The sequence below is a fragment of the Hemitrygon akajei genome, chromosome 21, assembly GCF_048418815.1.
Source record: "Hemitrygon akajei chromosome 21, sHemAka1.3, whole genome shotgun sequence".
Classification (NCBI taxonomy): Eukaryota; Metazoa; Chordata; class Chondrichthyes; order Myliobatiformes; family Dasyatidae; genus Hemitrygon; species Hemitrygon akajei.
Genome location: NC_133144.1, coordinates 62,569,371 through 62,595,329, shown reverse-complemented (window position 1 = coordinate 62,595,329; position 25,959 = coordinate 62,569,371). Strand labels below are relative to the sequence as shown.

Here is a 25,959-nt window from a genome sequence, read left to right as displayed (position 1 = left end):
CCAGAATGACAACAACAGGCACAGGAGGAGGAGAGAGGAAGAGACAAAGGAGCTGAGAAATGCATGTCTCCAAGATCAGAGACAAAGAACAAACAGCAGAAGAGATGAAGAGACGGCACACGAAAGGACTACGCGTCTCCAGAATGACGACGAGAGGCACAAGGGTGGCAGATCAACCAGAAATTTTGCCATCAGAAGTGTCCTTCATTAAACGAGGAGGAGCTGTATTTGCCTTGTTACGCGTCTTTCTTCTTTAATAAACTGGTTTTTCTTCAATTTCCAAAGCAAAGCAATACCAATATCATTCAGGAAAATTTAATGTTCATTCTGGTCACATCAGACTGCACTACCTTTCTCTCAAATGGTGCCTCAATGGGTCACCCCGTTGTCTATTAAAAACTAAAATTCTACAGCCAGATCCAAAGTAAATTATTATATTCACTTAGTTTGGACCATTGTTTAATTCAGTACTTTATACTGCCTTGTGTGATCTGTCATCAGGCCTTAATACTCGGAAGTTGAAAATTATCTTCCAGGCGTATCAGCGATTTTTTTCATTAAAAAATGTAGTCTTAATTCAAAAATGTTGATACACAAATCATTTTTAGATATTTCTATTTCGTACTTGCATGACTCCTATTCTGAGCACTACTTAAAATTATCACATCAACAGCAAGTACGTTGCTTTCTGCAGGTGAAATCCAACTGGGGAAATGGATCCTTCCACTGTCAATTCTCACTAGAGATATACATGAAGGCATAAAGCAGATATCAGCAAAAAAATTAAGGAAACACTAGAGTAAATGCATTTTTTTTTCTCATTTTACTCTCATTCATTGATCTATTCCTTCAAAAGGCATTTAGTCATCAGTTTGCCTCTTTTATGAGACAAAAACAATTCCTGCAAGTACTTCAGCTGAAATCAGCTGTAATTGTAAGAACATAATTTTGGCACAGCGTTTTTCTGTTTCTTTCTAGTTTTTTGTGTTTTTAACTTACTCTTGCCAAAACTTGCATGACTTCCCGGTGGCCAAAATTTTAATTCCCAGTCCCCTTCTGAGGTGTCAATCCATGGCTTCCTCTTATACCAGGCTGAGGCCACCCTCAGGGTGGAGAAGCAACATCTTATATTCCATCTGGGTACCCTCCAACCTGGTGGCATGAACGTCAGTTTCTCCTTCCAAAGAACAAATCTCCCTCCCCTTTCCACTATTCCCTACTCTTCTCGCCTGCCTATTACTTGTCCCTGGGTCCCCTCCTCCTTCCCTTTCTCCAAGGTCCATTCTCTTCTCAACAGATTCTTCCTTCTCCAGCCCTTGACTTTTGTCACCCAACTGGCTTCTCCCATCACCTTCCAACTAACCTCCTTCCCCTCCTCCCACCTTTTTATTCTGGCATCTTGCCCTCTCCTTCTCAGTCCCCAAGAATGGTCTCAGCCTGAAATGTCAACTGTTTACTCTTTTCCATAAATGCTGCCTGACCTGCCGAGTTCCTCCAGCATTTTGCTGATGATTTTTTTGGCATTAACACAGGTAGTTATTAAATTTTTTAAAAAACTTCATAGCTGGATGACAAATGCAACACACAAAAATGCTGGAGTACCTCAGCAGGCCAGGCAGCATCTATGGAGAGAAATAAAGAACCAATGTTTTGTGCTGAGACCCTTCAGAACCTTTGTGTGTAGATGTGCTGTTCCTAACTGGAATGAATGATTGTTGGATGGATTGAAGTTTTAATTTTCCTTTTTATAAAGAGATGAAATAGATTGAATTTATCCCTTCTGTTTGTTTTTACAGTTTTATGCGTTCATGAGTTTGGCATAAAATTTAGATCTAAATGCTCTGGCAAAATAGCTGTACAAAAGAGCACGATTTGGATGTGGCTTTCTGGCTGAGAGTAAAACTCTGCTTGAAAGTCTAGTTGGAAGTGATATTGAAATTACCTTGAGCATCCTTCAAGCAGTTTGTATTTTAAGCCAAATGGCCATGGTTTGTGATGACTCACTTTTTGTGATGTGACTTAACATTTTCAGGGATTTACAGTTAAGGGCCACTTAGAGTTATACACTTATCAACAGTGACACTTGTGGGCACATAATGGAGAGGAATATTTCATTGCACTTGTTATTCAAAGTCCAGCACTTTTATTTTTCTATCTGACTTTAACCAAGTCCCCTTAATGTCATGTCTGCTTGATATTTCCATTAACTGTTAAATCTTGGCGAAGGCTTAATAGGTGTAATCAAGTGCTACCTGTTAGGAAGGAGTTTAACATTTCAAAAGCACATAGTTATGCTAAAACCATGCTTGAAAGAGATGGGAAGAATTTATTTGGTATGTATTGCCAAAGGAATTATATTTCCTCCTACCTCTCCAGATTATTCTTGGATTTTAATGAATAGCAACATTTTATTTGAATGCAGATAGGAACAGGCTTTAATGCAACTGCTCTTGGTTAATTGGGGGTTTCTTGGAAAGAATTTCATAAATCTGACTTTAGGTCTAAATTAATGCAAATTCTATTGTGTGAAATTGTTAAATATTTTTTAACTTGTGTATATAATGTTTTACCAGAAGTGAAATACAAACTGTTTTGCTGATTTATTGCAAAGTTCTTTTTAAATTTCATTGCTTTTTAATTTTAAGATTGTCTACTCTAGACAAAAAGGTCACATTTTTTTCTTGCTTTTGTTACTATTTACTTAACAGAGACATTTCTTTCTAGCTTGTCAGTTTGTCAGAATCCTGAGCAGTAAAGAGCTGCTGGTGTTTGAAGTTCACTGCCCACAGCAGTCAATAAACATGAGGTTGATATCAGTTTCTTTCTGTCATGATTAAAATGCATTTTATTTTTGTTCTGTCAGCTAACAGGCATTGCCCTGATTGTCTGTCATTTTGAATATTATGTATGGAAAACAAGTAATATATCTGCATTAAATGGTTTAATAAAAAAAGATAGTGGGTCACTAGACAGAAAATCATTGCTCAGTGCATTAAACTTAATCCTATTCACAGAACAATTTTATTACCTTACTTCCTGATCTTAATATACTCTCTTTAACAAAGATATAAATTTCTAAGAATGGCTTGTCACATAATGTATGCAACTGATAAAGTTTATTTTGTTTTGGTTAGCCAAAATTGAAGTTAATGAAAATCAATTACCTCACTAAGTTTCCACATCATGCTGGATGCAGAATTTCCATTTATCTAATTTGGAAAACTCTTTGTCTGAAGACCCATCCATAGATATATTACACATGATTAAGTGCAGGGAGTCAGATGCAGCTTGGTAGAACTAAAGCCTGAAGAGCATTTGGGATGTTGCTGTAATGTTACTGTCCTATGCAGTGAGCTTTATTTACCACGTACACTGGAGTGGGTCATTTGCTTCAACACCCAGCACCTTCCGGAGATCAGCCCGCAGGCTTCCAATGCCAGTGTAGCATGCCTACAGCTCATTAATCCTAACACCTACGTCATGTGGTCACCGGGGAACATGCGAACTCCTTATAGACAGCAGGGAGAACTTAGACTGTAAGGCTTCCCTTTGCTTCTCCAGCTAGGTTTGTCTGTTTGACTTTAAGAGTTCTGTGGAGTAAAGTGTGGATAAAGATGCTAATCTCAGAATGGCAACATTCAAAGTTCAAATTAAATTTATTTTCAAACTGTGTCACCATCTCCTGTTCTGAGATTCATTGTCTTGTGCATTTTTAAAATAATTACAAAGAAACAGTAGAATCGATGAAAAACCATAGACAAGACAGATTAACCAACAGTATGCAAATTCAAAACAAAAGATAAACAAGGTAATGATAGGTAAATAAATAAGTAATAAATATCGAGAAGATTAAATGAAGAGTCCTTGAAAGTGAGTACATAGGTTGTGGGAACAGTTCAGTGTTGGGGTGAATGAAATTATTACCTCTGGTTCAAAAGCTTGATGGTGGAGGGGTAATTCCTGAAACCAGTGGTTTGGTTCCTAAGGCTCCACTACCTCCTTCCTGACAGCAGCAGCAAGAAGAGAGCATGGTCTGTATCATGGGGGTCCTTGAAGATGGATGCTGCTCTTCTGAAAAAGTGCTCCTTGGAGATTTGCTTAATGGTGGGGAGGGCTTTACCTGAGGTGGACTGAGCTGTATCCACTACTGTTTGTAAGCTTTTCCATTCAAGAACATTGGTGTTTTCATACCAGGCTGTGAGGCATCCCATCAATATACTCTCCACTGTGCATCTATAGAAGTTTCTCAGTTTTAGATGATACGTCGAATCTTTACAAACTTCACAGAAAGTAGGGGCACTGCCATGCTTTCTTTGTAATGGCAGTTACATGCTGGACCCCGGACTCTGAAATGATAACGCTAAGGAATTTAAGGTTGCTGACCCTCTCCACCTCTGATCCCCCAATGAGGACTGGCTCATGGATCTCTAGTTTCCTATTCTTGTAGTCAACAATCAGTTTTTTGGTTGCTGATGTTAAGTGAGAGGTTGTTGTTGTAGCACCACTCAGCCAGATTTTCAATCTCCCTGCTGTATGCTGATTCGTCACTGCCTTTGATTCGGCCAACACAGTAGTGTTGACAGGAACAGGAATATGGTATTGGAGCTGTGCTTATCCTCACAGTTATAAGTATAAAGTGAGCTGAACAGGGATCTAAGCACACATTCTTGTCATCTACCTGTGCAGATGGTGATTGTAGAGGAGATGTTGTTGCCAGTCTGAATTGACTGGAGTCTTCCAGTGAGGAAATCCAGGCTTCAGTTGCACAAGGAGGTATTGAGGCCAGGGTCTTGAAGTTTACTGACACCCTGGACCACTGTTACACCACCATCAAGAATGCCTATTGTGCTATTCCACCCCTCACTTTGAGAAGTCTGATCACCTGGCTTTACTTCTATTCCCTGAGTATAGGCAGAGACTGAAGACTGCAGCACCAGTAGTGAGGACCAAGAAGGTATGGACAAGGGAAGCACAGGAGCGCTTACAGGACTGCTTTGAATCGGTGGACTGGACTGTATTCAGGGATTCATCTTCGAACCTGAATGAGTATGCTGCAGTTGTTACCGACTTCATTAAAACCTGTGTGGATGAGTGTGTGCCTACAAAGACTTACTGTACATTCCCAAACCAAAAGCCGTGGATGAACCAGGAGGTACATCGTCTGCTGAAGGCTAGATCTGTGGCATTCAAGTCTGGCGACCCAGGCCTGTACCAGAAAATCAGGTATGATTTGTGGAGGGCTATTTCAAGGGTGAAGAGACAATTTTGAATGAGGTTGGAGGCAACATCAGATGTTTGAGAACTCTCGCAGGGTTTGCAAGACATTACTTCCTACAAAGAAACCGAATAGCATGAATGTTAGCGATGCTTCACTACCAGATGAACTGAACACCTTCTATGCCCACTTTGAAAGGGAGAATATAACTACAGCTGTGAAGGTCTCTGCTGTACCCGATGACCCTGTGATCTTTGCCTCAGAGGCCGATGTTAGGCTGTCTTTAAAGAGAGTGAACCTTCACAAGGCGGAAGGTCCTAATGGAGTACCTGGTAAGGCTCTGAAAACCTATGCGAACCAACTGTCGGGAATATTCAAGGACATTTTCAACCTCTCACTGCTACAGGTGTAAGTTTCCACTTGCTTCAAAAAGGCAACAATTATACCAGTGCCCAAGAAGAAGAATGTGATCTGCCTTAATTACTATCGCCCGGTAGCAGTCACATCACATCGACAGTGATGAAATGCTTTGAGAGGTTGGTCATGACTAGACTGAACTCCTGCCTCAGCAAGGGCCTGGATCCATTGCAAATTGCCTATCGCCACAATAGGTCAATGGCAGACGCAATCTCAATGGTTCTTCACATGGCTTTAGACCACTTTGAAAACACAAACACCTATGTCAGGATGCTGTTCATCAAAGTTGCAGAACCTGGGCCTCTGTACCTCCTTCTGCAATTGGATCCTTGACTTCCTAACCGGAAGACCACAGTCTGTGCAGATTGGTGATAACATCTTGCTGGCAGTCAACACTGGTACAGCTCGGGTGTGTGTTTAGCCCACTGCTCTTCTCTCTTTATACTTGTGACTGTGTGGATAGGCATAGCTCAAATACCATCTGAAAATTTGCTGATGATACAACCATTGTTGGTGTAATCTCAGGTGGTGACGAGAGGGCATACAGGAGCGAGATATGCCAACTAGTGGAGTGGTTTCGCAGCAACAACTTGGCACTCAACATCAGTAAGATGAAAGAGTTGATTGTGGACTTCAGGAAGGGTAAGACGAAGGAACACATACCAATCTTCATAGGGGGATCAGAAATGGAGAGAGTGAACAATTTCAAGTTCCTTGGTGTCAAGATCTCAGAGGATCTGACCTGGTCCCAACATATCAATGCAGTTATAAAGAAAGCAAGACAGCGGCTATAGTTTGAAGAGATTTGGTCTGTCAACAAATACACTCAAAAGCTTCTATAGATGTACTGTGGAGAGTATTCTGACAAGCTGCATCACTGTCTGGTATCCTGCACAGGACCGAAAGATGCTGCAGTGGGTTGTAAATTTATTTGGCTCCACTTGGGTACTAGCCTACAAAGTACCCAGGACATCTTTAGAGAGCGGTGTCTCAGAAAGGTGGCGTCCATTATTAAGGACCTCCAGCACCCAGGGCATGTCCTTTTCTCTCTGTTACCATCAAGTAGGAGGTACAGAAGCTGAAGGCACACACTCAGCAATTCAGGAACAGCTTCTTTCCCTCTGCCATCCGATTCCCAAATGGACATCAAACCCTTGGACACAACCACACTTTTAAAATATATATTATTTCTATTTTTTGCACAATTTTAATTTATTCAATATATGTATACTGTAATTGATTTACTTATTTTTTTATTCTTCTGTATTATGTATTGCATTGAACTGCTTCTGCTAAGTTAACGAATTTCACGTCACATGCCGGTGATAATAAATCTGATTCTGAGATGATAGTATTGAATGCCAAGCTGTGGTCAATGAAGAGCATCCTGATGAATGCATCTGCACTGTCCTGATATACCAGGGTTGAGTGAAAAGCCAATAAAATGGCATCTGTTGTCAATCTATTGTAATTGTAAGCAAATTGGAGCAGATCCAAGTCACTCCTCAGGCAGGATTTGGTTTGACACTAACCTCTCAAAATACTCCATCACTGTACTACTAGGTGATAGTCATTAAGGCAGGTTATGACATTCTTCATAGGCACCGGTTTAATTGAAGCCTGCTTGAAGCAGCTGGGTACCTCAGACTGCTGAAACGAGAGATTAAAGGTATCAGTGAACACTCCAGGCATTTGACCAGTGCAGGTCTTCAGTGCTCAGCCAGGTACCCATCTGGGCCTCATACTTTCTGTGGGTTCATTCTCCTGAACACTGCCTCACATCGGTCACAGAGAGTGAAATCACACAGTCGTCGGGGGTTGTTTTGTCAGACATATGCAGCATTGAGTTCATCTAAGAGCAAATCCTTGATGCCTCATACCGTATACTGCTTGTTTTTACATTGAAGGAGGTGATAGCAATCAGACCCTGCCACAGCTGTTGATCATCCTTCAGTGATTCCAGTTCAGTTGGGAATTGCCTCTTCACAAATGAGATGGCTTTCTCAGTGGTGAGGTACTTTGTCTAAACAGCAAGTCTGTTGGCAGTGGTGTTCTGTGTTACTAAGGACTTTCTTAACCACAGCATCTGACTAATGACTTTGGCAAAGGTGACAAAAACAGTTCAGTGTTCCCTTTGCCAATCTTGGACGCAAGATATTCGGGAGATGCTGGAAATCTTGAGCAACACACACAAGATCTTATTGAAACCTGTTGGATATTTAAAAACCTGGGGAGGGGGTCTCATTGAAACCTATTGAATATTGAAAGGCCTAGATAGAGTGGATGTAAATCAGACATAATGGAATGGCAGAGCAGACTCAATGGTCTAATTCTGGTCTAAAATGCTGGAGGAACTCATCAAGTCGGACAGCATCTATGATGAAGTGTCGACTGTTTATCCCCCTCTCTCCCCTCCCCATAGATGCTGCCTGACCCGCTGAGTTCCTCCAGCATTTTAAGCGCGTTGTTCAGAAAGTTGCATGCAGTTGGCTGTAGTACTGTGACTCAACAGTAGAGGGAGCTGTAGTAAGCATCTTCTAACAGCAGCCTATTTTCAATAGTCTTAAATCATAAAAGCTTGGCTAAATAATTATGGCTTTAAACACACAGACTTTTGAATGTACTGTGTTTTTTGACTGTCATAAGCCTCTTGCTATTTCATCTTGATGGTCAGGAATCAGATTCAGTGTTGAAGATTGTAGTTGTCAGTAATTTGCCTACTTTGTGATTGCAGCATGGAGCTTCATTTTAATTTGATTTGCTTATTATCATTCACTTAAAAGCAGACTATTACAAAATGATTGAGGTTGCCAATTATGTTTTAAAATTTTTCCTTCATGCTTAAACTGAAGAAAATTTTATAGCTGGATCACTAGAGAACATCCTGAGGGAAAATTACAATTTGATATCAACTGCTCTAAGAGAAAGCTACAGCTCTTTCATTTTACAGACAGATGGTGTTTACATTTGGAGTTGTATTATTTTACATTGTTTTGAGCAACTCAAAACTAACAGGGTTGCAAAACTGTAATCTAATCTGAAGCTTCAACCTAGATGATGACTAGCAGTAACACCTCCACATTTCGTGGTTAACATCAGAATCTCAGGATAAAATTACATCAATTTTACTTGTTAATAATAATCATCGATGATTTTATTTTTTTCATGATTTTGAATGTTTTTCCAGCAAAGACCTGTTTTTGATGACATTCATTTATTGGATAAGAGGTCAGTTCAAAGATAAAGTGGAGAATAGCTGGCATCTCTTGTGATTTAATAAGGGATACTCAGTCAGGGTGATTCATCCTGGTGACTGGACTTCTGAGAATTCAGGGCAGAATTGGATTAGACAGCAGTGTATCTTTAAACCATTTTAAAATGCTGTTTACATTGTAATTGCCTGCAGGTATTTATTCCTTATACATACTTTAACCTGTAAAGAATTTTATGTAATTCTTTGTAATTGTTGTATGTTGCACCAATACATCACAGCAAATTCCTAACAATGTAAATGCATATGACAAAATAAAGTTGATTCTTGCAATTGACCCTTGATTGTGAATGTTTGCTCACAATTAGTGGTTTCCAGAGGTGATGACTTCAGAGGGTTTTTGGTCACAATATAGCTGCCTCCCATCATAAAATCTACAGGAGATCTTGTAAATTGTGTGGTTTGAAATACAAGGCAATTTTTAAAAAAATCTGAATGATATTTCAAATTAGTTAAATTCAATGGTTCTAACTTTTATTTGTGTTTTTAATAAAAAATGTGTATTTTAAAGATTAATATCAGCTTTTTAATTCCAATTTTATTACCATTGAAATTTTCTCAACCTTTTAGTTCCTAGACAGTTTAATGAGATCACTTTGATGTCACAGATTCCTTGTCCTAGTGTTTAATTGGAAAACCTGTACCATGGAGCCAGGGTGTTTCATGCAGTCCTTGTCCTGTACTATTTCCTGGAAAATCCAGGCCATTATTTAACATCATTTATTGAGCTGTATGGGAAGGGCCAGATGAGATGCAGCATACAGTCCACTATAACAACATAATTCTTCTGTTGAAAATTATAGTGAATGGAAGGCAGTTGTTATAAATTTTGCACATAAATCCATCTTTCTCACCACAATAAGGATAGCAAGCTTGATTGACAAGGGCATTATTCATTCTGCATTGTCACTGTAGATGGCCGTTAATAAAATGGCATCGTGAAGAAATTTGTGTTATTTGACTGAATGGAAGTGGCATCAAAGAAAAATAAGACGATAGTTGGTGCAGTTTAGGATTTTGTGCTGATCAAAAGCTTAAAATGATTTTGTATTTGTCTCTAACATTTTGCTTCAGTTGATATGATCAATATCAATACTGTTACTATTCTTATATCAATATTGCTGTATTAATCAGAATTAGGTTTACTATCTCTGATATATAACATGAAAATTGCTCTTGGCAGCCATACAAAATTATTATAAATTAACCAAAAAAAAAGATAGTGGAAAAGAGGAACAGCAAGCTAGTGTTTAATGTTTCCAAAGCTTGTACCCATTTGTGACATTTGATTTAGTTAATTAGTTAAAGTGGACTCATCTGCAGATTTGCAAGACGAGTGGTTATAATAAGGGAGACACTTCTTTGTTGATGTTTGAGGGAATCAGTTGCTGAAAGTGAATGATGTCCAGCCACACTACCTGGATTTGACTATGAGGCGTGGAAGCAGGATTAGATCATTCAGCCCATTGAGTCTGTTCCGCCCAGTGATCATGGCTGATTTGCTTTGTCTTCACTTGTGCTCTAGCAACCATGGTCTCCAGACGATCTTGCATCATAATCAACATTCACCAGTTAAAAGCAAAAGCTATGAATCAATTGAACCTCCATTAAGGTGGTTCATTAATTTTATAGTGCAGGCAACATTCCCTCTAATTTTTTTTAATAGCTATGCGGACTAACCATTGCTCTGAACAGGAAATTTTTAAGCAGCCTGAAAACTGTGCAGCACTTTTAAATGTTTTTTTTCTGTAATATGAGTATTATGAATATTTAGAATGAAACTTGAAGAACCTCATTCGTTTTTTATTAATTGAAGGGTATAATGAAAATACTGTACAACAAAGAAAATCTTTGTTTTGTAAACTTTTTCTAGCAACATCCAGTTCTAGCTGTGTGGCAATAAAGGCAATGTGCATAGGAACATTTTAGTTACTGTGTGGCTGCACACCTGCGCAACTTACAGTGAACAGTGAATTCAGTGAGCATAACTGAAGTGCATCTGTATGTAAATGTCATTTATCCAAAATTTTGCTCTCATTCCTTTATCCTTGTACTTATACATTTATTTTGATTTTCTGTTGAAAGGAATTTCCAGTATCTAAGTTGACTTATTTCAACAAATGATGGAATAATTCTACTCTGCTCTGTCATTAAATTTCTGATATTTCAAAATTAAATAGCTGCTCTTCCTAGATTTTAAAAGAATTATAATTTGTTACAGCCAATCTTTCCATTTTTTTTTAGGTACAGAGCAGTACAGCATCTATGAAGGCTATGCAGATACATACAGATGGGTCGGGAGCTGCAATGATCAGATTCCCAGGTATTATTTGAAGAATATTTAGCTTGCAATGAAGAAATTATGTCTCTTCTTCAAAAACAGAATCTTGTTTTCTGTAAAGTGCAAGATAATAGAGGTATGGTGTGTATTAAATGGCTACATTTCCAGGTAACATAGCAGCTACTCGATTAGAAGCTGAAATTTCAGACCATTGACCCTGAGATGAATTTCAAAGTTCAAATGTTCAAAGTAAATTTATTATCAAACTGCGTAAATGTCACCACATACAACCCTAAGCTTTTTCTTGGCAGGCATTCACAGTAAATTCAAGAAATATAACAGAATCAATGAAGACCACACCCGACAGGGTGGACAAACAACCAATTGGCAAAAGACAACACTGTGCTAGTGCTGGGGAAGCGCTGCAGGAGCTGTATGGCACAATCTGCAACTTTGAAATCACTCACCCTGATGGTGGTTTCATTGTTGTTGGTGACTTCAATTATGCCAACTTAAAAACAGTCCTGCCAAAGCTCTACCAGCATATCAGCTTTGCTACCAGAGCAGTGAATGTATTGGACCTGGTTTATATATTGACGAGTAATAATGGAGCAGGGAGGAATGTTAGTCTGAGACCTGTAACTTTGTCAGGTCTTGGAGATCAATCTCCAGATGTATGACATACATTTTCAGGCTTTCTGCACTTTCCTCCAACACTCAGAAGCTCTAGTCATTAGGAATGCAGAACAGGTGAGAGTGTAATTTTATCAGCAAGTAGCTACACTTGGACAATAGCCTTCCCTCGAAGAAAGCAAAATGCCAGACTACATTCTATTGTGCTCAGATCTCAGTACTGAACATCCAGCCAAATTACCTTTGGCTCCCTTCTCTTGGCAAATGCAAGGGAGACATGGCCCAAGTGGAGAAGACAAAACATGCTGCATTCCCTTGACACCCAGGCTGGAAGATTCATTTAAGTCACACAAAGTAGTTTATGAGACTGCCCTTTTCACTCCAAATGATGAAGAGACACTATGGAGAAATGTTTCTTGATGCTTTACACAAGATAAATTAAAGAAAAAAAACAAGCGATTTTACAGATGCTGGAAATTCAGAGTATCACACACAAAATGCTGGGGAAGCTCAGCAGGTCAGGCAGCATCTATGGGGAGGAATAACGATCTGATGTTCTGGGCCAAGACCCTTCACTGGGACCTTTCATAAATTAAAGAAAATTGAATCATTAGCGCGTGATTAAACAAGAGGCGTGACCTAATCTACATCAGTGTTAAAAATGCGGGTTCATTTGTAAATTTTTTTCACCATGTTGAAATAACATCTTAGTTTGTTATATATGCTTTGATTATTCAAATAAAAATCTTTCAGAACCTTTGTAATAAGTTGTCATTTCCTGAGTAAGAGAAAAAATGCGTCTTCTAAAAGACTGAAATTGTCCAGATTTATATACTATATTTGGTTTCATTTCTATATTACGTAAGGAGAGTATAATTTATAAATAGCCATGTACTCTTTCAATCTGCTTTTATAGAAAAGAAGATTTTCTTATTCCCTAGCTTGCTCTTAGTGGCTGACTTTGATAGCTTTATAGTTTCAATATATATTCAAGATATAGATGCATATGAGTGGCCAGTTCAGGATTTTTAGACAAACTCAGATTGTTCTTTTAAAAATTATTTTTTGCTTGATTTGGTGCAGGGATGCTTGGCAGAGGCACCACACAGAGATTGTAGCCATAGATGCGTTGCCTTTCAGACATTATCAAGATCAATTTTCCCCTCACAATATAAAGAGAGAAATTAATAAGGTGAGTGTTTAAATCTCATTATTTTGTGTGTCTATTTTCCTTTGATAATTAAATCCTCTTTTATCTCGTATCTCCTTTGTACTTTTGAATAATCCATTCTAATGTGGGAAATTAAAACATTTTTTAAGAATAAATCAAAATTCAGTTTTGTAAATGAGTTCTTATAATATCAGTAATTATGTTTAACTGTTGCTTCAATGTGAAGGTTTGTATTGTTCAGAATTAATTCAAAGCTTTTATAAGAAGAAATGTCAAAGCAGTAAAATCAATTACAGAACTCAGGACTTCCTTTACTTAGAAACTGTAGCAATGTTGGTTAGAAAAGTAAATGCTTAAATTGACACTGAATTCAGCTATATGTGAGAATGCAGAAAAATTGAGATGGAAGGTAAATGTGTGTGAAAATTCCTGGCTAAGTGAACTTTTGGTACCAGAATATGACTAGCATTAAAAAGGTATGTCACCTCATGAATGTTTTTAACATGCAAGTATACAGTCAGCGGCCACATTATTAGGTACACATATACACCTCATTAATGCAGGCATCTAATTAGCCAATCATGTAGCAACTTAATGCATAAAAACATGCAGACGTGGTCAAGAGGTTCAGATGTTTTTCAGACCAATTATCAGAATGGGGAAGTAATGTGATCTAAGTGACTTTGACCATGGTGAGATTGCTGGTCCAAGACGGGGTGATTTGAGTATCTCAGAAACTGCTGATCTCCTGGGATATTCGTGCGTGACGGCCTCTATAGCAGGAAATCCTAACCTTTTTTATACATAGACCAATACCATTAAGCAGGGGATCCGTGGACTCCAGGTTGGAAACCCCTCTCTAGAGTTTACAGAGAATGGTGCAAAAAACAAAAACAAAAAAATCCAGTGGACAACAATTCTGTGGTTAATGAGATAAGTCAGAGGAGAATGGCCAGACCTGTTCAAGCTGGCAGGAAGGTGATGGTAACTCAAATAACCATATGTTACAATGGTGTGCAGAAGAGCATCTCTAAACACACGTTGAACCTTGAAGTGGATGGGCTACAGCAGCTGAAGACCACAAACATAAACTCAGTACAGGAGGTAGCTAATAAAGTGACCTTTGAGCGTACATTCCCATCACAGCTGTGGGAAACCCCTTTGTATATAAAATAGTTCTTTTTAGAAAAAACCTTGAGCTTGATTCTTGTTAGAAACAACTTAATAGCACTAAACATAATATAGAGGAGTTCAATTTGATTCAAACTTATGAATTTTTTATACTTCAATGGATATAGATGTTTCTTTTTTAGAATCAGATTCAGATTTATTATCACTGATGTGTCATGAAATGTACTTTTACTTATTTATTTATTGATGCAGCACCAAGTTGGCCCTTCCAGCCACGCCGCTCCAGCAATCCCACAACGTTGATTAACCATAACCTAATCCCAGGACAATTTACAATGATTAATTAATCTACCCGGTGTGTCTTTGGGCTGTGGGAGGAAACGGGAGCAGCCTTGAAAACCCGGGAGGACGTACGGAGACCCCTTTCGGTTTAGCACCAGAATTGAACTCCAAATTTGGAATGTCCCCAGCTGTAATATCGTCATGCTAACTGCCACACTGTTGTAGCACCCACACCACAGTAGCATTGTGGTTTTGTGGCAGTAATACAGTGTGGACAAAAATGACTTGTGTTACAAAAAAACTGAATAGTGCAAAAGAGAAAAAGCAAAGTTATGTTCACAAACCATTCAGAGATCTGATGGCAGAGGGGAGTGTGGGGTCTTCAGACTTCAGTCTTCAGACTCCTGTATCTCCTTCCTGTTGGTAATCATGAGGAAAGGGTATGACTTCTAAGGTAAGGGTCCTTAATGAAAGAAGCTGCCTTCTTGAGTGCATTGGATCCATACTGCAGTGATGCAACCAGCCAGAATCTTCTCTGTCTTACATCTGTTAGTCTTTGGTGACATACCAAATCTCTTCAAAATCCTCATAAAATACAGCTGCTGGGTGTCCCTCCTTGTTGATTGCTTCAGCTTGTTGGGTTCAGGATCAATACTGTAAGATAGAAACACATTTCAGCTTTAAGCATCAGGGTCAACAATATGTTAGAAGTTTTCCAACGGCTAGCACATATTTGTTGATCTTGCAAAGCAGGTTTATTAGGTTATAATCTATCAAACTGGGATAAGTCATTTGAAAGATACTAGAGCCCCTCGTATATCACAGAGATTTGATACTAATCAATCGAGCATTTCTGAATTCAGTGGTACTTTGCTTTTAAATCTCTCGCTCCCTGAAAAATGAAGCAACAGTGGAAATAGTGATAGAGTACAAATTGGGTAAGGAAAGTAAATTGTCGCTTGAAACGTTTGTGGCATTTTGATTGTCCGGTAGCAGCAGCAACTCCATGTATAATGGTGTGAGCTCGGTTTCGCTGAATACTGGGGAGCTGGTAAGAACCAGAATCAGATTTATGTAACTGACTTAGATGACGTGAAATTCGTTGTTTTGGGGCAACAGTACAGTGCAAAGACATAAAATTAAGTTCAAAGTAAATTTATTATCAAAGTACATATGTGTCACCATATACAACCCTCAGATTCATGTTCTTGCGTACATACACAGTAAATGCAGGAAACACAATACAATCAATGAAAGACTGCACCCAACAGGACGGAAAAACACCCAATGTGCAAAGGACAACAAACTGCAACTATGAAAGAGAGAATATAGTAATAAGTGTGTAATAAATGTCAGGAACATGAAATGAGTCCTTGAAAGTGAGTATATTGGCTGTGGGAATGTAGTTCAGTGATGGTAAAATTATTAATGATCTAGATCAGGAGTTTCAGGTTGGGAACCCCTGATCTAGATGGTCAGCACATCATGGTGGGCCTGTGTGCTTGTGTCTATACTGTACTCTTCTACAGTCTATTTTCTGTGTCATTGTTCACACAACAAAATTCTGAAAATCAGGATATTTTCAGGAGAGAAGAATGAACTCACGTTGGCTGCTCATAAGGATGGATGGAGTTTTGTTTGTATAGATTAATAATTTTCAGAGTCTGTAGCCATACTGTTCTAGAGCCACTTAAACTGATCACAGTTCGCTCACAACACCGCAAAATATACTTTGGAAGAGCAGGGATGGACCTGTGCCACAGCTCCTATTGTAGATAACTGTTATTTTGGACCAGCCTTTTAGAAGTGTGGGAGATTGAGTAGTGTGAAAATTCATGCTTTGCTGATCCTGCATTCTCTATTAAAATAAAAATGAAATGTTTAACTTTTAAATTACTTGGAGAATACCCTATACTACTTCTGACCCCATTCCATCCTCTGGCTGAGTATTAGCTCCTTCAAAACACTCTTCAATCTCCTGATAAGATTTTAAAAAAATGGGAGTGGGAGACCCTCCTTTAGTGTAATATTGTCTGGGAATGGGAGACTCTCTTTTAGTGTAATATTGTCTATAACCTCTAAGAATTTGCTTTTTTGGGGCAGAACTTCTCCTGTAATGTAAAGCCAAAACAAACTCAACATCCCAATACCAAACGACTAGCCAGTCTGATAATCTTAGCTGAATAAATTTTAGTAAACCACCTCCCCCCAAGTGGTTCTTTAAATAGTTCAACCAAGAAAGGTGGCATGGACACTCCTGACAATACAGTAATTTTAAGTGTTCCTGGAGGTATCAGTGTCAAATCTCCAAAGTGGACTTAACTTTGAATAATATTGAAACAGGATGAATTTGAACATATCCTCCACACTGCCAACCTTTCTAATCACTGACTGTGAGGTCACATTCTTTCTCAAGTCTTGGCAAAGGCAGAGCCATTCATCTACACTTGCACAGTGTCTTGTTCAGAGCTTTCCAATTCACCTTTCATTGGAACTACCAAAGTCACAACAATCAAGCTCATACTTTGTACCCCAGTATGACTGTGGCTTTTATCATTACAGTTGTGTTTAGGGTGCAGTTTTTGACAACTTATGGGGAAAATAATTTAGAGAAATAGAGAAAATTGTTGAGTTTCTTATTTTACTTTAAATTCAGACACTCTGCCTTGGCTGTATGCAAGATTAAAGGTTGTTTATTGTCATTCTACAGTACACAAGTGAAAAGAGGAACAAAGTGATCCAATGCAGTATAAAAAAAATAGTGTGCATAAAAAAAACAATGAATATAAAAGCAGTCCAATAAAACACAACATACAATCAGCTGTTGATTGTGGTCATATATACATAAACACTAGAGATTCTGTAGATGTTGGAAATCCAGAGTAACTCGTACAAAATGCTAGAGGAATTCAGCAGGTCAAGCAGCATCTACAGAAAAGGATAAACAGATGATGTTTCGGGCCAGAACATCGACAGTTTATTCCTTTCCATAGATGCTGCCTGACCTGCTGAGTTCCTCCAGCTTGTATACAGAGACTCATTTACTGTACATAAAGTGGCAAGGAAGGAATAGAATGGCAAGTTCTGGCTTCAGACACTTAAGAGAATAAATTGACTTTTCCATCGATTCTGCACTCGCTCAGGAGTTTCCCAGTTTCCTTAAGCTCCAGTCCCCTGGTGTAGTTGGAGTTTAAAGTTGGATTTTTATTGTTCACCATTGTGTTATAATACGCATGGAGCTGATTAAAAGGACAGTACTTGGTCTCACAAAAGATAAATTCAAATACTGATTAAAATTCCTTTGACTACTGAATGAATAAATATATAAATGATTATTTAATAGCTGACCTGATGTTGAAGGTTAATTGCTTAACAATGCAATAATAAGTAATCAACAACAGCTGTAAACTTACAATTAAGCAATGAGATCTAGTAGCAAGAAATAAAGAAGCAAACCAAATAAGGGGGGACTTAATGCACCAGTAAAGTTTTTTTTTTGTCTGGGAATAGTTTTCCAATTAGAATATCATCATTACTCCATGCCTGCGTATGTTGGGAATCTTAAGATGGGAGAATTACATCATTCCAATAATCTGCCCAATCAGACAGCCAAATGCTTCATGTCCTCCGTATTCCAAATGCTCCATGTAATTTGCTTACATGCCAAGAGAAATGAAGATGTAACTTGTATTTAATGGCATGTTCTGCTCATCACTGGGAAAAGAGGTTATATTTTAGCAATTATGAAGATAGTGTTGCTTCATTTTCGATTTTCTATGATGCACAATCTGAACTAGCCTGCCTGCTTCACTTGATTCAGAAATGATTGGAAAAAAATATATCGGGTACACTCTTCAATTCAATTTCCTCTTCCATCAAAATGGAAATTTGAAGCTACATTCTCTTAAATATATTGCAGTTGTCACAATAATGTCAGGGAGATGTCAAATGAGCTTTACTGTAATGTTAACTTGTACAACTCTAGTTAAATTTACCTGGAATATATAATAGGTGATATCCACATGAGGTTTCACCTCATTCTGCTGTTGAGTATTTTGTTTCTTTGTCATGAATTGTTAGAAGACACCTAGAAAAGCATTCTATTATATTTCTCCAAATGCAGCACTATGAAGTTTATGATCAAAAGGCCATAGGACTTAGAAGCAAGTTAGGCCATCGAGTCTGCTCCGCCATTTATTATCCCTCTCAACCCCATTCTCCTGCCATCTCCCCATAACCTTTTAGGTCCTTACTAATCAAGAACCTATCAACCTCCACTTTAAATGTACCCAGTGACTTGACTTCCACAGACATCTGTGGCAAAAATTGCACAGATTCACCACCCTCTTGCTAAAGAAATTCCTCCTCAGGGACATTCTTCTTCTATTTTGAGACTGTGTCCTCTGGTCTGAGACTCTCCCACTAGGGAAAACATCCTCTCCACATCCATTCAATCTAAGCCTTTCCTGGAAAACAATTCTAATGATTTAAAGATGGGTAATGTTTCTAGTGTGTATATCTAAAATTTTTGTTCTGTAGGTACCAGAAGTGAAGGGGGGGGGGGGGGCTTGCAAGAGTTGCACTGCTTCTGGTGCCAATATAGCACGCCCAGAACTTACTAACCCTAACTCAGTTCAGTTCAGTTTCAGTTTCAGTTTATTGTCATTTAGAAACCACAAATGCAGTGCAGTTAAAAAATGAGACAACATTCTCCAGAATGATATCACAAAAGCACACGTCAAAACAGACTACACCAGAAAATCCACATAATGTTTGGTAATCCCCAAATCCAGATTCCGGAGAGGCTGCTGCATATTAATATTGCGCTACCATCTTAGCACATTCCCCAGAAAGGACCTCCAAATCCACCAGACAAAACAAGACTACCCAGACACACCAAGTCAGGAGACCAACTCTACCACCCAGCAAACCAAAAACTAAAGCTTCAAGACCTACACAAAACCACATAGTTACATATAGTTATAGTTAACATATAGTTACAACAGTGCAGACAATACCATAATTGATAAAAAGAACAGATCATGGGCACAGTAAAAATAGCTCATTTGTCCTTGGAATTTGGGATAAATGCCACGTGGTCACGGGGAGAAGGTAGAAACTGCTTACAAACAGCAACAGGAATTGAACCCCAAACTTACACCTGATGCTATGATGTTACATTAACCACTATGCTACTCTACTGCAATGAATTAGAAAGCATCACAATGAATGCATTACTTTGAAGTGCAGTTACTGTTAAAATGCAAGAAATGCAAAATAAACTAGTTCTAGATCTCATAATTAGTTCCAATTCATATCTCCTGTTCTCAGTTTTATGACAGCCTGCATGTAGTAACATTACCTTCTGAAGTAGGATTAAAGTATGGCATTTTTCTTAATTATCTTAAATTTCTTACTTTAAAATGTTCTTCTTACTCATAGCTATACCATGCAATATGATGCATTTAATTGGAAATATCTTCTAATTGCTGCCAAATGTTTAATTAAAATAACCCAGTCCTTCCATACATAGCAATTGCTAATGAAATACAAGCTCCATTCAGCCAGATTTCCTGTTATCCTCTCAAACAACATAGTGAATTGCAAAGATTCTCAAATTCCTTGGGAGTTCTGCTCCTCTGAAGTGTGGATTGACAGTCATAATAAGTAAGAGAAGAACATGCAAGGATAAAAATATAATTGCACGTCTAACTAGCTGCAACTCTACAGGCAGAAAATATACTGTGTGAGCACTGTTCCAAAAGGAGCTACTCTTTCCCAGAGAGGGGGGTGTTGACATGTTTTTTTGCTGCAGTGTTTCTGGTTGGCAGGTCTTTACCTGAACTATGAGAAGTAACAATTCTACAAAACTGTAACTGTCTTTTCACCTCTGTGGAACACTTTTTCCAATTGTGTGTTTAGAACAGTATTCCTGTGAACACCAATCTTCCAAAATTTTTATTATTTACTTAATTTTTTAACAGAGGTACAGCACAGAACAGGCCCTTCTGGCCTAACAGGCCTCACCACCCAGCAACACACCTGTTTAGCACTAGGCTAATCACAGGACAATTTACACTTAACCTATTAACCAGTACTTTAGGACTGTGGGAGCAAAGTGGAACACTTGGAGAAAATCCATTCAGTTCACAGGGAGAATGTACAACTCCTTACAGGCAGCAGCTGGAATTGAACTCCAAGTGCCAAGGCTCAAGCTATAATAGTGTCGGGCTATCAGCTTTGGTACCGTGGTTGTCTTTACTTAGCAGGAGGTTTTTAAAAAATTTCTTTTTTGTTTGCATTTAAAATGGGTGGAAAGTAAATAGATTTTTTTAATGAAGCCTTAATGATATTGAAGGTATTCAATCACTGTCATTTAATTGAAGATTGTTAACGATGGCTGATCATACAGATTTCATAATGACCTTGCTGACTGGTTTCTTGACAGCTAAGATTAAGTTTACGAATACTATTGTACAAGTTGCTACTTGAATACCAGATTTCCATCAGTGTAGCAAGTGATGCAAAAAATTTCATGGTAGAATTATTTCTATATTTAGATTTCCAGAACTTTTTCAAGATCATTAGTTACTAGTTACATGGATTTAACGGAGGAGTGTTGTACCACAGCAAACACTTGGGTTTTGTTTTCCATTCCATGTCCTTCTTTCCATTTTGTTTGTATTGATCTACTGTCTTTTGTAAGACCATAAGACATAGGAGTAGATTTAGGTCTGTGGCCCAGCAAGTCTGCTCTGCCATTCCATCATAGTTGATTTATTATCCTGCTCGACCCCATTCTCCTGCCTTCTTCCCATAACCTTGATGTCCTCTCTAAACAAGAATCTATCAGCCTCCATTTTAAATATATCTACTGTAATCACTTGGCCTCCACCTCGAATATGGTAATGAGTTCCACAGATATTCAACCCACTGTTATATTTAAAAGGTAGCAGTGTAGCGATGCGCTACACACAGAGCTAGAAATAACGACAGACAGTCTGTAAGTTGCACTCCAGACTAGTTTATTCAAACTTTGTGGCACTGACTTTTACGCAGTTCCGTTCCCACCCTCTCCGGGCGGAAATGACGTCAAAGGTGCATTACAAAAGTCTCTTCCCGCGTGCAGGCTTTCTCCCCTTGCTGGTGAAGAAGAAGGCCCAGCGCCATTTTGGGGCTGGCCTCTCTGCCGACGCGCGCACCATTTTGTGAGCCGGTTTGCCTGCGTAGAAAGTGGGTCGCCACAGCAGGTTTAAAACATAAAAGAATCATCCTTGAAGCAATCATCATCGTTAATTTTGAACAAAAAAAATCACCCTTGGAGCAATCATCATGGTACTATTAATTGTTATCAGGATACATTACCTGGCTTATTTCTAGTTCTGCAGATCTCTTGACTTTGTGCTGCAATATTTCTCATGAAAACAATAGATACACATTAAAAAGTCCCAGAAGTGAAAATTAGGTTTTGAGCTCCCTGGAGTAGTAAATTATTTCCCTTGCCAACATACTGTTCTTTAAACAAAATTCTCCAATGTTCCTTTGGAATTTTAATTGTTCCCTACCCTTCCCACTGTTACTGTAACAAGCTGTTATTCTTAATTGGAACCATATCTTCCACGTACTTTCAGTCAATCAATACAGTGCTCTAAAGAATCAAATTATGAAGAGTTTTTTTGCAGGATGATAACTACAGAACCTGTAGCAAAAAATCCAAAGCTATTTCCTTAGTGCATAAAGAATAAGAAAATGACTGGAAAGAGTAGGGCTTATTAAGGAGTGCAGCAACCTTGGAAAGGATGGTAAGTGTGAGCAGTTTTAAGTTCTTGGTTGTCCACATCTCTGAAGATCCATCCTGGGCCCAAGGTACTGATGCAATTGCAAAAAAGGCATGCAGCATCTATATTTCATTAAGAGTTTGAGGAGATTTGATATGTCACCAAAGACTAGCAAGTTTCTACGGATGTACTGTGGAGAGCATTCTGACTGGTTGCACCACTGCCTAGTATGGAGGAGCCACTACACAGAAATGGAAGATACTGCAGAGGATTGTGAATGCAGGCAGCTCTATCATGGGCACTAGACCTCCCCACCATTGAGGACATCTTTACAAGGGGGTGCTTCAAAAAGGCGTCATCCATCCTTAAAGACCCCCACCATCCAGGCCATGCCCTCTTCTCATTACTGACAACAGAGAGGAGGTACAGGAGCCTGAAGACACAAACTTAACATTTTAGGAACAGCTTCTTCCCCTCTGTCATCAGATTTCTGAACGGACAATGAACTGATGAGTACTGCTTCACTTTTTTTTGTTCTATTTTTGCATTACTTTTTTTTGTATATTAAAATATGTATTTCACTGTACCACTGCTGCAAATCAACAAAGTTCATGACATATATCAGTGATAATAAATCTGATTCTCATTAAGGACTTAAAGATCACCCTTGAGAAGATGGAGGATGTGGATAAGGTTCTTGGTGAATATTTTGAGATTATCTTTTGACAAGAATGAGAGAATGCTGATGTAATTCAGGTGGATGAGTGTGAAATATGGCACGGGAGAAACATATTTTAAGAAGACTTTAGTATGGAGAATTTCAGTTTTTGAATATAGATGAGTTACCAAGTACGATGTGTTCCAAATGGTTGAAAGAAACAAAGGCAGAAATTGCAGAGGCTTTGACTTCAATTTTCATTCCTCTCTGGTTACAGGAATGCTGCCAGAATATTAGATGACAATTAGCACTGAACAATTTTTTTTAATGTCTTCCTGTTTATTAAAATAATGCAGACTATTTAATTTAATTTCAGTGGTGCAGATTGACTCCAAGTAGATTCCAGAATTAAGCTTCATTTGGAAAGAGACTGATTTGATCAGGTACAGTCAGCATGGAATTGATATAGGAAAATCATGTCTGACTAAGTTGATTGAACTCTTGGAGATAGTGAAGAGGGTGCATTTTTGAAGTGGGTTCTACAGACTTTAGTAAGGCTTTTGTCAAGGTTGTGTGTGAAAGGCTGGTCAGAAAAGGAGAAAGCATGGAATCAGTGACAAATTTCATCCAAAATTGGCTCAGTGGCAGGAAATCACGCTGGAGGGAGTTTTGTGACACAAAAGTGATCACTAGTGAGGTTCCACAAAGCTCGCTCTTTTTTTGTGATCCCTGTTAATGGTTAAATGTAGGGCTACATTAAGAAGATTGCTCTTCACTCTACTGCCCCTTACACCGCTGGCGTTTAGGGCAGCAGTGAAGATCCTCCGTTCTGGAGGTGTTCAGGGCTTCCTTCATTGTGTTGGTAACTTCCTCTCAGTTTTCACAACTGCCAATCATGCAAGTTCCGGGTGGAGACTCAGAAATAACATTACACTTAGATGTGAAAGGATTCTTCATTGCTGTTTCCATAACAATTCTGTTTCACCAATCAGGGTTGTTAGCCCCTGAGCTGAACCCTTAAACTGGAGGACTGGTGGACCACTCTTAGACAGGCCTCTGCTCTTTGACCTGTTTGGCATATGTGATCCTGAGCTATCCTGACTCCAGCCAACCTAGCTCTCCAGATCATTGAGGCACACAAGCCTTCAAACCACAACAAGGAAGAAGATTACATATAATGTAAAAATTGGCCATATTGTTGATAATGAAGAAGAAAACTTCATGGATCCCTATAGAAAGCGGAGAGTCAGCAGGGGGAGGGGTGTTAAAAGAAGGGTTTGATAGTAGGGTCCCATTCAAGATGGGGGAAGCTACAGAAATTGATGTGTTGGATGTGAAGGCTCATGGGGTGTTAGGTGAGGACAAGAGGAACTCTATTCCTGTTAAGATATCGAGAAGATGGGGTGTGTGTAGATGTCTAGGAAATGGAAGTGGCATTTGCCTGTCTTTAATACACACAAAATACTGGCTTGTTTGCCTGCCTTTGTGTGTGGTTTTTCATGGATTCTATTTTATTTCTTTGTTTTTCAGTGGGTGTCTACAAGAAAATGAATCTCAAGGTTGTCTATTGTATATGTACCTTGATAGGAACTATTTGGAACAATAAAATCAGCAATGCTAACCACTTGTAATAGCTTAGATGTTGCTAGTATGCTCAATTTGTTTGATATATCAGGAAGATAATACCACAGTGTGCTCCTGTTGAATTTATTGAGATCATATTGTAGATGTTTATCTGAATGAGAAGTCCCCGACGGTACAAAATGCTGAATCTCATTCATCTGTGTAGACAGTGAAATATTGAAGATCCAGGTATGTGGGATCCATAAAATAAAAAAAGTTTAATTTCATTTTGAGCTTCTAGAGATTTGGCAGTGATCCAAGTAACAAAGAGAAATATCATACCCCTTTTTGGTGAAAATGAGGTCCAAATGCAGAATAAATGATTGGAGTAAAATTTAGTGGCACTTTAATTGGAAAACTGAATTAGCACCCCATCGCAGTTTTTGTTGACAAATTGTTCAGTTATATAAGGAGTATTTTCATTTGTATCAAGATAGGTTTATGAATTACTGTCTCACTTGTGAATAAAGTAACTAAGATTTGTTCACAATTTTTATAAATTATTTGTCAGTATTTCATCAGGTTAGTGAGGCGCTGAGCCTGTAGATTTTGCATTCCATTAATGTAAACCTGGGTTTAGTAAATCATGACGATTTTTCAGAACATTGGAGCTCAGCAGTCTCTGTCGGGTTGATATGCAGCCATTAATTCATTTCAACACGAACCCGACTGGTCAGAAAGACCTGGGCTGAGTCTGGTAGTTTCAAAGGAATGCTTTTAATTTCTCACTCTGTGTTTGTCAATAAGTTACTATTCCCCTTGCATGCAAATCATTTAGACCTCTAAATCAACAGTGCTAAATTTCTTCTGATGTCGGCTCATCATCGGGTGATGCTTTATCTTACATTATTATGAAATACATATTGTCTGAAATACTTTACCCAATTTAACGCATCAGTTAATACCTTAATTTGAATTAGCAAGGGAATGTGGTGAAAATACCTACAACTGTCTCACCAGCAAACTGTTCCTGTGTTGAAATGATCAAAGAACTGTCAGTCATCTCTCTTTTTGTAAATTTAGTCTCATAACTGCTGCATAAATTAGTTGAATTGCTGCGAGATGGGTTCCTTATATACAGTGTCTCCCTTTGTTCTTAATTTTAGTACTTCAAAGTGACCTCACATGGAAATGTTTTGGGAAGACAATCACCTAATAATTTCTTTCCTGTGGATGACACATTAAAACCGCACCCTGTTTCCTCATTAAGGCATGTCAGGTGCATATTAAAGCCCCCATATCATTCTTTGACCATGGCGGCCTTCAGAATAAGAATTAGGTTTAATATTATGTGGTAACAGTACATTGCAATACATAATAAAAATTGAATTATAGTAATAAGTGTGAATGTATATTGATGTGTGTATGCGAATGTATATGGGGTGCGAGTGTATGTGTGTCTTTGCACGTGTATATATGTGGCCACTTTATTAGATACATCTGTACACCTGCTCATTAATGCAAATATCTAATCAGCCAACATGTGGCAGTAACTCATT

At 38.5% G+C, this 25,959-nt stretch overlaps 1 protein-coding gene across 2 annotated transcripts in view; it reads left to right on the top strand.

Annotated features, from left to right (window-relative positions):
• Positions 1-25,959, top strand: part of parga (poly (ADP-ribose) glycohydrolase a) — a 165,024-nt gene that overhangs the window by 129,421 nt on the left and 9,644 nt on the right. For both annotated transcript variants that reach the window (XM_073025591.1, XM_073025592.1), the window contains exons 14-15: positions 11,148-11,226; positions 12,901-13,009. In XM_073025591.1, coding sequence (XP_072881692.1) covers positions 11,148-11,226; positions 12,901-13,009 — 188 coding nt within the window. The remainder of the gene's footprint in view (positions 1-11,147; positions 11,227-12,900; positions 13,010-25,959) is intronic.